This window comes from Seriola lalandi, unplaced genomic scaffold (genome assembly GCF_002814215.2).
Source record: "Seriola lalandi dorsalis isolate HSWRI2012SDOR001 ecotype SW California unplaced genomic scaffold, Sedor1 jcf7180002054481, whole genome shotgun sequence".
NCBI lineage: Eukaryota > Metazoa > Chordata > Actinopteri > Carangiformes > Carangidae > Seriola > Seriola lalandi.
In genome coordinates this window covers 257,847-273,241 of record NW_019525034.1, presented here as the reverse complement: position 1 = coordinate 273,241, position 15,395 = coordinate 257,847, and the positions used below count along the sequence as shown (strand labels likewise).

The 15,395-nt window shown below is 41.6% G+C and overlaps 1 protein-coding gene across 3 annotated transcripts in view; it reads left to right on the top strand.

The window, feature by feature from the left end:
* mipol1 (mirror-image polydactyly 1) overlaps positions 1 to 10,254 on the top strand; it is a 42,954-nt gene extending 32,700 nt beyond the window's left edge. For all 3 annotated transcript variants that reach the window (XM_023412486.2, XM_087175664.1, XM_087175665.1), the window contains exons 12-14: positions 1,399 to 1,493; positions 4,395 to 4,607; positions 9,802 to 10,254. In XM_023412486.2, coding sequence (XP_023268254.1) covers positions 1,399 to 1,493; positions 4,395 to 4,607; positions 9,802 to 9,868 — 375 coding nt within the window. In that variant the 3' untranslated portion in view covers positions 9,869 to 10,254. The remainder of the gene's footprint in view (positions 1 to 1,398; positions 1,494 to 4,394; positions 4,608 to 9,801) is intronic.
* The last annotated feature ends 5,141 nt before the right edge of the window (positions 10,255 to 15,395 follow it).

Genomic DNA, 15,395 nt, shown 5'->3' with positions numbered 1-15,395 from the left:
ACCCCCTCTTTCATTGACCTTAACTCCTCATGTTAAAGGTCACCTCGGCGTCGCTCCTGCGTACTGATCATCTCATTTGGAAATGATTCTGATTAATAAGTGGGGCGGCTCTTTTGAAGCGTCTCCTCCGGCCCGGCTGGAGAAGACACATATTGACTCTCTGGGTTTGGTCTCTCTTTTGATGTCTCACTTTAAACTCAGAGACCTTGATGGCTCTCATTAGCATAGAGGAGGAGGAGGAGGAGGTCAGGATCAGGTCTGTAATCCCTGCTGGAGTTGACCTCCACACAGTTTGACCAAAGACACAGTGAGATACACCGTCCGTAACTGTCGGTCCACAGGTTCAAACCCTGCAGCAGTACCAGCAGCTGGGTGAGAGGGAGGTGAAGAGGAGGTGGTAGGTGGTGAGGTGATAGGAGACATGTGGATATAGGAGGTACTGAAGGATTCCACCTTTCTTTCACCTTCACTCAGATGTTTTAAGGCTCCTGTGGCGTTATGTTGGGCGGGGGCGGGGCTTGATGTGTTATCACAGTGAATTTAAGTCACAGAGAGAACAAGTGTGAACAGAACAGTTGTCATGAGGAGGAAACATTTAGTACATGTGTGATTATTCTGTAACGGTTGATTATTATTGATTGATATATAACAGTGAATCTCATCATTTCCAATCAGCTGATCACAGAGATGATTGTTGACCAGTGATCAGGTGAATACAGGTGAACACCACCACCTCCACCTGCTGCTTTGTTTTACACTTCATATTACATCACTCCAATAAATATCACTACATTATCATTAATTAATTAATTAATTAATGATAAGATAAATAATACTGCAGGTGCTGAGCTCTCTTTTCTTCCCAGAATGCAACTGGAGTTTGAGTCTCAGGTTCAGTCCAGGAGCTGACTGTGTAATGAGCTGCCGCTTTAATAAACCAGGAGCTAAATACACGCTGATAAAATCCAATCCTCGTTATGAAGAGTGTTGACACTCCTGTTAGTTAATTAGTCCTTTATTTAAACAGACAGTTTCCCTGGGATCAACATGTTGATCTCTTCTTCAACAAAGACACAGTTCACATGCAATTAACAAACGGACAATTAACTCAGCTCCAAAAACACAAGAGTGTGTGACTTTAATGGTTTTAAATCTTCACAGTGAATTCAATTATAGTTCATGATTGACAGGGTTTACAGCCAATCAGAGCACAGCTTTACACACTGTGACACAGAGAGCGTGCTCTGTTTTCATTGGTTAAACTGAAGAGCTGTCTGTTGTGTTGAAAACATCAGCATGCTCTTCCTGTTTATCCTTTTATCATCATCATCATCATCCTCATCATCACAGGTGATCTGTTGTAACACTGCTGATGTGGACTGATCTGGGTTTTTTCAGGAGGAGCTGCTGAGGCTTCAGAGAGAGAAGGATGGCGCTCTGGATGACATGTGGCAGCTGGAGGCGGAGCTACAGGTGCAACGAGCCGATCACAGGTCAGACTATTGAAAAGCAGGAAGCCTGAGTTTGTGGACAGCTCTGTCCTCTGATGTTTCCAGAACAGTCATGTGACTGTCAGCGATGACACAAGATGATAATGATGATGATTTGTGAAGGTCTACCGCTCACGCCTTGTCCAATCACGAACCAGCCTGTTAACCCTGCTGTTTGAACCAGCCCATCAACACACAAACTGTGGTCAGTCTTCACACAGATGCATCTAATAATTCAAACTAAATATGGAGTAGACGGATTGAAGTTTACTGTATTTATTTGGAATATGAAAACTTTTCCCCTAAAGCCTGAAAACTGGATTTAATCAGATCTGAAAAATGTGCTTTAAAAATTGTTCCAGTTAAACATCTGCATTAACACACTGTAGACAGGTAGAGTGAATCTGTAGACGAAATGTCAGTTATTATTATAACTTTTAATGATCAATTAACAGTTGTGTTAGAATTCAGTTTCTAAAATATCGTAATATATCAGTTAAATACAACAGGTAGCTACTGTAGCAGCACAGGTGTGAAGGAACACACCTGTTTAGTTCATTGGCCCCACTCTGAGGTTTTAGAGAGTCTACGTTTCCTCCTCCATCTACACGACTCCGTCGATGTCAATCAAAAACTTTAAAGCAAAGCCGATACTTTTAGAAACGCTGCTGCTGAACCTGTTTTATTTTTAAAACTCTTGGGTCGTGTTGTAGTCAGGACGGACAGAAGCTGAGACCATGTAAACGATGAGGTCACACCCATGGTCTCTCCTGATTGGCTGTCATCAGCCTGGACTACCAGTGGTGAATACAACATGATAATGAATGACAGTGTTACTGACCTTGTTGTCTTTGCAGCAGCTGCTGTTCACTTACATTCTCTGTTTTAATGCTACAACTGCCTCTGCTGTTCCTCCTTCAGAGGCTTCACTGCAGAGGAGACAATCTACTTCCTGTTTACACCGGCTGGCACATGCTCAGTTTACTGAATGGTCATGTGATGTGTGTTTTCAGGTGTGTTAGCATTTACAAACGCTGTTTTAAAACAAAAACGTAGCAGTGTGGACATAACCTATGATTGTATGTTATAATCTTATTGTTAGACAGGTGACACAGTAACCAGATATATAAGAAATAAAACCCAAGAAAGTAAGTTATGTAACATTACATTTTTACCGTGGCGCGTTATTTTCCACAAACATGACTAAAAAGTAAGACCTCCTTCCTCTCTCCGCAGCCTTACGCCGTGATGGAATATCTTCAAATTTGGCACAAATATTCACTTGGACTCAAGGATGAACTGATTAGATTTTTGTGGCTAAAAGTCAAAGTTCAAAGCTCAAGGGCTTGTTGACCTCACAAAACATGATTTTGGACTTGTGAATGCAATGTCTCCAGAACTCCTCAAGGGAATCCCTTCAAATTCTGCACGAATGTTCACTTGGACTCAAGGATGAACTGATTAGACTTTGGTGATCAAAGGTCAAAGGTCAAGGTCAGTGTGACCTCAGAAAAAACTTTTAAGCCATTACTCAAGACTTCACACAGCAATTATGACACAGTTTCACACAAATGGTTCATATTTTCTCTGACTCTGGATAAACAGGGATGTAACCTGGAACTAGTCTGAGTGGCGGAGGGATACAACCATGAGGAGATGATTCTAGTATATGCATGTAGACTTGAGTATAAAAGACAAATACAGAGCAGGTTGGATGCTGAGCTAAGCTTTATTCAGAAGACAGAGGAGTAAAAGAGGAAGTACAAAATTTACACCTTTACAGTTTAAAGAAATTAAAACCAAAATTACACTGTAACCTCGTTAAAAAACTCAAAACCAAACTGAGATTAACAGTGTGGGTGAGGTCTTTTTGAACTGATCAGTTTACACATGTAAAAAAGTGCGTGTGTGTTTGTGTTGCAGTAGAGACACAGTAGAGGAGTCAGAGTAGAATCAAGTGAGTCGTACTGTTTAAACTGTGAGTCTACATCTATGATCAGGATTGATGCTGAACACCTGCAGAGATATTATAACTGTGTTTGTGTGTGTGTGTGTGTGTGTGTGTGTGTGTGTGTTCTGCAGCTGGTTTGTTGCTGTTCTCTGTATATACTGGGTTCCATCATTTCTACTGAAACAGTCAATTATCAATACTCAGATTGATGAGTAGTTAAGGGTGAACACATTACAGATCAGCGCACCAGGTACAAATTTAGAACCTCCTCTTCTTCTGTTGATGTAAAACACATCACTTCCTGTCCACAGACTCCACAGGACTGGTCTCTGGTGGATCCAGATGTCTTCCGGGTCTCAGTTGGTTTTAGGTGAATCTCTTCACGTTTACTGCTGGATCTCTTCTGGTCTTTGCCTCAGTCTGTATCTGGATCTCAGCTGACCCCCCTCAGGTTGAGAGCCGTGGATCAGACGGTTCTTTCATATTAAACATCCGTTTCTGACTGAAACTTCATTGATGAGGTCAGGAGCAGACTGACCCCCCTCTGACCTCTGACCTGCTGCCTGTTGGTTTAGGAGCTCACTGGATGACAGATGTGTCACCATGGAGACGATAGATCTGGTTTAAAGCTGCTCTGGATCCAGGTTAGTCCAGGTCACAGGAGCCAGTATGTCTGACTCGACAGGACCCAGTGCTCATGGGAAATGTAGGAGACAGGTGAACTGGTAACTCCACATGTCTGATGGTTTCCACGGACACCAAATAATGAAGAAGAAAGCTTCAGCGTTCAGACTCAAGTCTGACCTGAACTAGGTGAACTACGTCCTTTGTTCTGTTCTCTGCTGTCTGTCTGTTCTGTTTACCTTTAATTAGTCAGTGACATCAGCTGACGCAGTGATGTCACAGTGATGACGCTATCACTGACTGATCCTCTGGTCTTACTCCTCCCTCAGCTTTCAACACCTCCTCACCCCCCCCCCCTCGCTGCCGGTTGATGGTGTCTCTTCAATGAGTTCGTCAGAAGCTCTATCTCCTGAGGCCCTGCCCCCTCAGACCCCACCCTTGCTGGTCCAGCTGCAGCAGCTATCAAAGGAAAAGCAGAGCGTGGAGGCGGAGCTTCAGCGCTGTCAGGAGGCGGAGCGAGAGGCCGGCGAGAGAGTCCGCAGGTCAGGTTCTACCTTCACATACAACACACCAGTCGTGTGTCCATCAGTTTCTGGGTGTCGGGTCATGGTCTGGGTTTGGTTCTTCAGTGGATCAGAACTAAACAGTTGGAGCTGCTGTGATGAATGTAATGTCAGAACGTTCATTAACTATTTTAATAATTTTTCTGGGGCCCACTGGTGGGCTGCAGAGGTATTCAAGGTGGGTATTCAATACATACATACACACTGTATATATATGTGTGTGTGTGTGTTAGGGCTGGGTGATAAAACGATAAAGATAATTATCGAAAAATAACTTTTCCACGATAGAAATATAACACATGGTCGATAGAAAGCCGATAGAACTCATCCATGTTTTGACAGAAAACACGAACAGCCAATGATAATGAGAATAGCGCTGCACCAAGCAAATCATGTGGCTGGAATAGATTTACAGCCACGCCAGGTTAGGTTGATGCGCACAGCACAGAGCGTTGGAGTAGCAGCAGTCTCCGGCACACGTCCCAATGTTTGGGCTACTGCAGCCGTCGGGGGTGGGAGAGAGATAAAAGAGAAGAATTATGATTTTAGTTTATAATATATACCTATTTTATTTATTTGAAATACAGTTGTATAATGTTCTACAGTATATTTGTCATGTTCAACGTCTGACCGAAAATAAATAATATTTAAACCAGATTAACCTCATGATATCTTTACATCTCACTTAGGAGTAAAAAGGAACATTTAAGCTTGACAGAAATAGTGTTTTGATTTACATCGTGAAATGTATGGATATCGACTGATATAAAAAAAAAGTTTTTCCATATCGCCCAGCCCCAGTGTGTGTGTGTGTGTGTGTGTATATATATATATATGTGTGTGTGTGTATATATATATATATATATATATATATATATATATATATATAGTGTTTAAAACAAAATGATGTGGGGTATCCAGTGGCTCAGTCATTGCCACAGCAACCCGAGTTTGAGTCCAACTCGGGCCCTTTGCAGCACGTCATCTTCTCTCTCTCTTCCCTAACTTTCCTATCTCTCTCTCACTGTCCCTGTCAAAATAAAAGCCAAAAACTCCATGATAGAAACTTTGATGATAATGATGACCAATGATGACTTATTTTGTCGTATACTTGTATACTGTCTCAGTGAGATTGTTGCTAACACATTTCATCCATGGCAAAAACTGGAGAATCAGAATAGATAGCTGGTTAGCAACAGGAAGAGACAGATGATGAATGGACAGGTGAAGAAAATCTGAGGCTCATCTGTTTTCAGTCCTGAATGTTCCATCCTTCATAAAAACTGCTCTGACAACGTATTAGCATTATTTAGCCACTGTTAGCCACAAGGTCGGATGTGAGCCATGAGTTGGAAAAGTTTGGGAACCAATGGGTTGAACATTAAAGTTGTTTTCCAACACAGAGCCGGTGGTGAGCCGATGTACGTCGCCTGTACCTGGTTAATATCATAAAAGATCTTCATGACAACAGAAACACAAATGTGTTGATAACAGCTGGACATTGTGATAATGAAACATCCATGTTGATCATGTGGGTATGCCCAAATCAGTATTTACTAAAGGGCTCCTTACTGTTTCCAGTGGATGAAGAAACCCTGAACCACCAGGAAGCAGCAGCTCACTGAGCACCTGCTCGTTGTTCCCAACACTCATTTGTCCTTACAGTCCCTGAAGTCCACACTGACGGACGAGCTGGTGCAGCTGCTGCAGAAGCTCCTGCAGCTCGTCTGCCGTTTCTTCTCTTTTATAAAAATATTCTATTATCACATTCGTCAGTCTCAGATCATCAGAGCACAGCTCTGCATGTTGCAGTGTGAGGATCCTGTTTGTCTCAGGCTGAGACCTTTGGAACGATGAGGTCACACCCACGGAATACAACATGATAATGAATGACAGTGTTACTGACCTTGTTGTCTTTGCTAGCAGCTGTTGTTCACTTACACTCTCTGTTTTAATGCTACAACTGTCTCTGCTGTTCCTCCTTCAGAGGAGACAATCTACTTCCTGTTTACACCGGCTCGCACATGCTCACTGTAGGTGATTGCTAAAGTATGTATGTGTTTTCAGGTGTGACAGTCTGGACAGAGTTCGTTTTAGTTTGAAAACACTGTTTTAAAATTAAAACGTAGTAGTGTGGATGTAGCCTCAGGTGTGACTCACCTGTGGATTCCAGGCCCTCCCTCTTCAATCAGGCAGCACTGATAACGAGTCAGGCCTGTTTACTTTTTTGACACTGATTAGTTAATAGTTAGTTAGTCCCACCCTTGTGGACTTGTTAGACTGTTGCGGTGGTAAAACACTGGTTAATCATTTCAAATCTGAAACACAACTCAGGGTTTTTTTAAGATCATCCACTAGAAAGGAGTCAGCAGAAACCAAAAACCAGAGCATCGGAAAGTACTTCTCTTCCACACAAACTGACGTCTGATTTTCAGACTTTGTGAAATTTTTTTTCCTGGGACTCACTGGATCATTTCAGCTGTTCTGAACAGAGACTGGTCACACCCTGTTTTTTGTTATCCTGGCCACAAATGGTGGGAAACCAGTGTGAGAATCAGTGGCATTTCGTGTCATTGGAAACATGTTGCTGTATCTAACAGCAGCTATCAGACACTCTGGGATGTGTTCAAAGACTGTTTAAGCGTGTGGGACTAAAGAGATTTGGTTGTGATGATTCATATTCAGACGACATCGGTGTGAGTGTCTCTGCCGGCAAGTTGATGAGGAAGAATTAATCCTTCAGATTTCGACTCGTGCAGGATGACGGTCTGATGCTGAATAACGTGACTTCTTCTTCTGCTGCTTCTCATCTCATCAGCCTGAAGATGAAGGGATGAGATTCATGATGAAAACAGCTTAAGTCGTCCGTCTGCGTCCCGCGCCATCCTCCTGGGCTCAAACCCGCGGCTTTCTGCTCTAATTTGGCTGCCAGCGGGGGGGCGGCCGGCTCTGAAGAGCCTCCCAAGTTTCTGAATAGTGGAGAGAGGAATATTTGCTCTCTGGAGGGGAGGGGGGCGATAGAAATCTGCTGGTTATTAGAGAAGGGAAGTTTAATTTGGTTTGGAGAGAGAGAGAGAGAGAGAGAGAGAGAGAGAGAGAGCCTCACTGTTAGAAAGTCATCCAGGGTCATTTTTCTAACTCCTCCCTTCTTCATTTCGCTTTCATCTCAGTTTCCTGCTTTTTCTCTTCCTCTCAGGCTGTCAGCCATTCTCTGTGTTAGCCAGAGAACTTCACTGATTTCCACCCAGATTACAATCAACAGTGTTTATAGGAATGTCTGCTAATAAGAACATGGCACTGCATGTAGGAACACTATATGTGCACATGGCCACAGTGCAGCTAGTAATGTGGTCACCTGAGATACACGTTATCACCACAGGTAGGAACATCACCACTGCAGGTAGAAGCACCATCACTACAGGTAGAAGCATTATCACTAAACGTAGAAGCATCATCACTGAAGGTAGAAATGTCATCACTGCAGGTAGAATCAGCATCACTGCAGGTAGAATCAGCATCAGTGCAGGTAGAAGCATCATCACTAAACATAGAAGCATCATCACCACAGGTAGGAACATCATCACTGCAGGTAGAAGCATCACCACTGCAGGTAGAAGCATCATCACTACAGGTACAAGCATTATCACTAAACGTAGAAGTATCATCACTGCAGGTAGATGCAGCATCACTGCAGGTAGAAGCAGCATCACTGCAGGTAGAAGCATCATCACTGCAGGTAGAAGCAGCATCACTGCAGGTAGAAGCATCATCACTGCAGGTAGAAGCAGCATCACTGCAGGTAGAAGCAGCATCACTGCAGGTACAAGCATCATCACTGCAGGTAGAAGCAGCATCACTGCAGGTAGAAATGTCATTACTGAAGGTAGAAATGTCATCACTACAGGTAGAATCAGCATCACTGCAGGTAGAAGCATCATCACTGCAGGTAGAAGCAGCATCACTGCAGGTAGAAGCAGCATCAATGCAGGTAGAAGCATCATCACTAAACGTAGAGGCATCATCACTACAGGTAGAAGCAGTATCACTGCAGGTAGAAGCATCATCACTGCAGGTAGAAGCATCATCACTAAACGTAGAAGCATCATCACTGAAGGTAGAAATGTCATCACTGCAGGTAGAAGCAGCATCACTGCAGGTAGAAGCATCATCACTACAGGTAGAAGCATCATCACTGCAGGTAGAAGCAGCATCACTGCAGGTAGAAGCATCATCACTGCAGGTAGAAGCAGCATCACTGCAGGTAGAAGCAGCATCACTGCAGGTAGAAGCATCATCACTAAACGTAGAAGCATCATCACTGCAGGTAGAAGCAGTATCACTGCAGGTAGAAGCAGCACCACTGCAGGTAGAAGCATCATCACTAAACGTAGAAGCATCATCACTGAAGGTAGAAATGTCATTACTACAGGTAGAAGCATCATCACTGCAGGTAGAAGCATCATCACTGCAGGTAGAAGCAGCATCACTGCAGGTAGAAGCATCATCACTGCAGGTAGAAGCATCATCACTGCAGGTAGAAATGTTATCACTACAGGTAGAAGCATCATCACTGCAGGTAGAAGCAGCATCACTGCAGGTAGAACCATCATCACTGCAGGTAAAAGCAGCATCACTGCAGGTAGAAGCATCATCACTGCAGGTAGAAGCATCACCACTGCAGGTAGAAATGTTATCACTACAGGTAGAAGCAGCATCACTGCAGGTAGAAGCATCATCACTGCAGGTAGAAGCATCATCACTGCAGGTAGTAACTAGGTCAGTGGCAGATATGTCCACACCCGCGTCTTCACAGCTGTTGTGCTGCAGGTAGAAGATCCTCAGTCAGTGTGGATGGAGACATGGCCTAGACAGACCACCTAAGACCAGCGGTTCATAGATGTGGACTGATGGTTTTCATCCTGTACAAACATTTAGCACCTCCTCACTGTGGGAGCATCCTGGCCGATCCCTACTCCCTCACACATTCCTGTCACTCCCATCACTCCTCTGTCCTGTCTGTCCCCTCCTCCCTCCAAACTCCAGGCCTCCTGCAGGGTTGTCCTGTGAATGTAGTCACACGAGGACCACGCGTATGTAAACATCAGGTGTTCTCTATGTTTTCCATTTCTGACAATGTTAGAGTGACATCTTTTCTCCTGTTCCTCCTCTTCAGGTTGGAGCGTCTGGTCGAGGTTCTGAGGAAGAAGGTCGGGACAGGAAGCCTCCGAGCCGTCATCTGATCTTTTATATCAATAAACTTTATTAACTTGCTTCAGGCTTTTCTCAAACCTGCAGCTCTGTTATTATTAGTCTTTATAATCATTTTGTTATGTATATCAGTGATGATCAACCTACAGAAGGTTCTCTCCTTTTTTCTTTATATTCTTTGTTTAGTATCTTAAACTAATGTAAACCCAGAAAGAAAATCCTTAAAGCATTACAGTTTGAAGTGTTTGATTTTTGGTTCATTTTTCGAAGTGTAATCAGGAAATATATAATTAAGATGATGGAACTAATTCTCATTGTAATCAGCTGTTTCTTTCATGCTATTGTGTATGACATATGATGCTATGATGGAGTGAAGTATTTTTTCTTTATTTGAAATAAAATAATGATTTTTCATTCATGTCTGTGGTCAGTAGCTGAAGGTGATGCAGCTTTGTTACAGTAAGAAAGTAAAGAATGAACAAGTTCAATGTGGTTTAAACTAAATCTAATTGTATTAAAACATAATGAATGTTTTAATGAACAGCTTTTACTCTGTGTTACAGAAAAGTCCTTTTTGAGTCCAGTTTACAGCTCGTTTCAACGTCTGTGAAGGATTCCTCCTCCTCCTCGTCCATGTCTCTAATTGAAGATCAGTCTGCCTTTTAGTTCTTCTGTTGATTTAAGGTTCGTCTCTTAAACTCTCCTGTTTTAAACAGAAACGCTGCTCATATTAATTTCACAGGATCACTTTGACAAACGTGAGGAAGCTGCTTTGACTTCATGTTCTCTAAAAACTTAAAATTTAAATTTAACTTTAACAACTTTAACAACTCGGTCAAACTGTGGGTTTAAAGGAAACAGATGAAGCTTCATCAGACATCTGGTTTCTGCCTGAAACACATCTGTGCAGCTGCTTTGGCAAAAACTAAACAACCAACAACAGCTAAACTTCAATAGAAATAACAGCAAGACTACAGCTGATTACTACAGTGAAACCCAAACACAACAACCAAACACTGACTCACTAAATGAAATACTGGAATGAAGAATTAAAGCTGAAATACTCAGACGCCTAGAAAGCTGATCTGAATTAAACCATTTGTAATAATGTGGTAATAACTACAGAGTACTGATGTAATAATGTAGTAGTAACTTCTGAGTACTGATGTAATGATGTAGTAATATAGTAATAACTACTGAGTATCAATGTAGTGATATAGTAATAACTACCAAGTACTGATTGAGTAATGTAGCAATAACTACCGAGTCCAGATGTAGTGATGTAGTAATAACTACAGAGTACTGATGTAATGTTGCAGTAATAACTACAGAGTACTAATGTAATGATGTAGTAATATCTACTGAGTACTGATGTAATAAGTACAGGTTGTGGTCTTTAGTTGTTTGTAAAATCATAATTTGCATACAAACTGACAACTTCATTTATCACATAAATGCAGTACAAGTATAATAACAAAGGATAGAATGGAAATACTCTAGTAAACTACATGTACCTCTAGTACTGCATTGAAGTACACATACTTGGTAAATGTTCTGCTGTGTGTTTATGTGTTTCAGTGTTTGACTGAAGCCATGTTGAATAAACTGCTGAAGCTGCTGTTTTCTCGAGGTTTCACAAAAAGTCACTTTACATTCACACACACACACACACACACACACACACACACTACTCTGCATACTAACACTCTCCAAACATGTAGAGGACCAAACTGATTGGTTCCTCAGCTGCAGTCCATACACACACTCACACACACACACACGCTGGTGTTCAGGTTTTAATATGTTTGTCTGCTCTTATGTTCGGCCACATTTAATTCATTCAAGAGAAAAAATTAAAGACTCAAACTTTTACTAAAACAGAATCATAACAGACTGAACTTATAATATTAATATTAAAAATGTCAATATTAATTAGTAACTTTAAAATTAATTAAAGTTCCTCAGGGGCACCATCCTGAAACAGGAAAATGAAAGCCAATGTTGGTTCAGTCTCAATTATGTCTGGCTATGTGGCACCTGCGTCACCGATGTGGTAAAATTGAAGAATTGTTGGGAAGTGAGTTCTTTTGTCTGTGGAGCAAAAGAACGTGGTTTCCATCATCATGAATGTAGTGAATCCCAACAGTGTCAAACTGAGGACGTAGTTGAAAAGTGTTGTTGAACCACGGTAAACAACAAACAACACATCATCTGGTTATAACATCATTCAGTCTAGTGTCAGCTGGTTTCAGTCTAGTATCAGCTGGTTTCAGTCTAGTATCAGCTGGGAACACAGAGTCTGTAGATCTGTCACTAGGTGCTATTTTTGAACAAACAAATTTATTTATCTGGATAAACCTCTTGAGATGTACCATCTCGTTTTCGAGGGGGTCCCAACATATAACACAATCACAACATAACAAAAGAGAAGTGACAAAATAAATAAAGAATAGAAGTACAGTTATCAATACAGTAATGTAGAGACAGACAGCACACAGCCAAACAAAAAACAAAAACAAAAATAAGAACAATACAGCAAAAGAAAAACAAAGACAAACCACATACATTAATTACACTGACAACATTACAACCACAAGGTGGCCAATGCTCGCTAAACAATAGAGTGTGAGTGGATCATCGACTACAATCAGGTGTACACATCAGGTATAGACATATTTACAAGACTGTTAAAAGTTTATTGTTTTGTAACTTTATGTTTTGGACATGGCTTCAAACAAAACAAAAACCAAATATATAAATGTTTAAAATAAGAAAAAGACTTAAATGGATTGGTTCCTAACCTGTTGTTCAGTGTTATTTATCAATAATTTTCAATGTTAATGTATATACACAGTATATCTATCTATCTATATAAATATATATAGATATCTAGATAGATATAGATAGATAGATAGATAGATAGATATACAGTGGGTACAGAAAGTATTCAGACCCCTTTACATTTTTCACTCTTTGTTTCATTGCAGCCATTTGCTAAAATCAAAAAAGTTCATTTTATTTCTCATTAATGTCACTCAGCACCCCATCTTGACAGAAAAAAACAGAAATGTAGAAATTTTTGCAAATTTATTAAAAAAGGAAAAACTGAAATATCAAATGGTCATAAGTATTCAGACCCTTTGCTCAGTATTGAGTAGAAGCACCCTTTTGAGCTAGTACAGCCATGAGTCTTCTTGGGAATGATGCAACAAGTTTGTCACACCTGGATTTGGGGATCCTCTGCCATTCTTCCTTGCAGATCCTCTCCAGTTCTGTCAGTTCTGATGGTGAACGTTGGTGGACAGCCATTTTCAGGTCTCTCCAGAGATGCTCAGTTGGGTTTAGGTCAGGGCTCTGGCTGGGCCAGTCAAGAATGGTCACAGAGTTGTTCCGAAGCCACTCCTTTGTTATTTTAGCTGTGTGCTTAGGGTCATTGTCTTGTTGGAAGGTGAACCTTTGGCCCAGTCTGAGGTCCTGAGCACTCTGGAAGAGGTTTTCTTCCAGGATATCTCTGTACTTGGCCGCATTCATCTTTCCTTCAATTGCAACCAGTCGTCCGTCCCTGCAGCTGAAAAACACCCCCATAGCATGATGCTGCCACCATCATGTTTCACTGTTGGGATTGTATTGGGCAGGTGATGAGCAGTGCCTGGTTTGTCTCCACACATACCGCTTAGAATTAACGCCAAAAAGTTCAATCTTGGTCTCATCAGACCAGAGAATCTTATTTCTCATAGTCTGGGAGTCCTTCATGTGTTTTTTGGCAAACTCTATGCGGCTTTCATATGTCTTGCATTGAGGAGAGGCTTCCGTCGGGCCACTACTGCCATAAAGCCCCGACTGGTGGAGGGCTGCAGTGATAGTTGACTTTGTGGAACTTTCTCCCATCTCCCTACTGCATCTCTGGAGCTCAGCCACAGTGATCTTTGGGTTCTTCTTTACCTCTCACCAAGGCTCTTCTCCCACGATTGCTCAGTTTGGCTGGACGGCCAAGTCTAGGAAGAGTTCTGGTCGTCCCAAACTTCTTCCATTTAAGGATTATGGAGGCCATCGGCTCTTAGGAACCTTGAGTGCTGCAGAAATTCTTTTGTAACCTTGGCCAGATCTGTGCTCCTTCGACCTCATGATTCTCATTTGCTCTGAGCTTCTTGGGCAGTTCCTTCGACCTCATGATTCTCATTTGCTCTGACATGCACTGTGAGCTGTAAGGTCTTATATAGACAGGGGTGTGCCTTTCCTAATCAAGTCCAATCAGTTTAATTAAACACAGCTGGACTCCAATGAAGGAGTAGAACCATCTCAAGGAGGATCAGAAGAAATGGACAGCATGTGAGTTAAATATGAGTGTCACAGCAAAGGGTCTGAATACTTATGACCATGTGATATTTCAGTTTTTCTTTTTTAATAAATTTGCAAAAATTTCTACATTTCTGTTTTTTTCTGTCAAGATGGGTGCTGAGTGACATTAATGAGAAATAAAATGAACTTTTTTGATTTTAGCAAATGGCTGCATGAAACAAAGAGTGAAAAATCTAAAGGGGTCTGAATACTTTCTGTACCAACTGTATAGATAGATAGATAGATAGATAGATAGATAGATAGATATAAAGTTTCCTGGAAAGAACTGGTTCATCTGGAGCTAACTACACAGAAAGTAGAAGCACTTCCACTGAATTAACCTCTATTATTTGTTTGTTTATTTGTTTACATACAAAGTGAAACTTTATGAAGAATAAACTTTCCAATTAAAAATAAATCGTTAATATTTATTATTTTATATATTTATATTTATATTTATATTTACATTTATGTATAATTTGTTTATGTGTGTGTGTGTGTGTGTGTGTGTGTGTGTGTGTGTGTGTGTGTGTGTGTGTGTGTGTGTTGATCTCTCTGATCTGCAGGTTACACGAGAAACTTCTCAGTAGAGCGTGGACTATGACTCACTGTGTGTAGTGTGACAACCCTGCTCTCTGATTGGCTGTTGGCTCTGCGACATCACATATGTGCCGCAGACAGATGCATCTCCTGATCCTGTGTGTGTGCAGATGTTTGTTCACTCAGGCATTCATTAATAAAGAGTCTCATTGGTTCATTTGTCAGACGCTGCTGATGAAACAACAGTCAACTGCTGAAACAATCAGTCATTGAAACAGACACTTGGCGTCTGAAACAGTCAGTCAGCTGCAGAAACAGTCAGTCACATACAGCTGATTTGTTCTGACCACAGCTTGAGTCTGTCTGTAGCTGACAGGCTTGATGGAGGTTTGGGGAGACCCATCAGTTCAGGACCATGATGCTCTCTGTCTGCAGGAGGAGGTGACCAAGAGAACTCCAGGTAACTTCATGTATAGACAGTGTGTGTGTGTGTGTGTGTGTGTGTGTGTGTGTGTGTGTGTGTGTGTGTGTGTGTGTGTGTTTGTTAATGAAACTTTATTGACAAAGACAGAAACACAGACATGTTTAAACTCCTCTGTTCATTGAACCAGTCTGACCACAACAACCATGAAATCTCTGCCAATTACCCCCCCCCCTTTATACACACACCCACCCTCCACC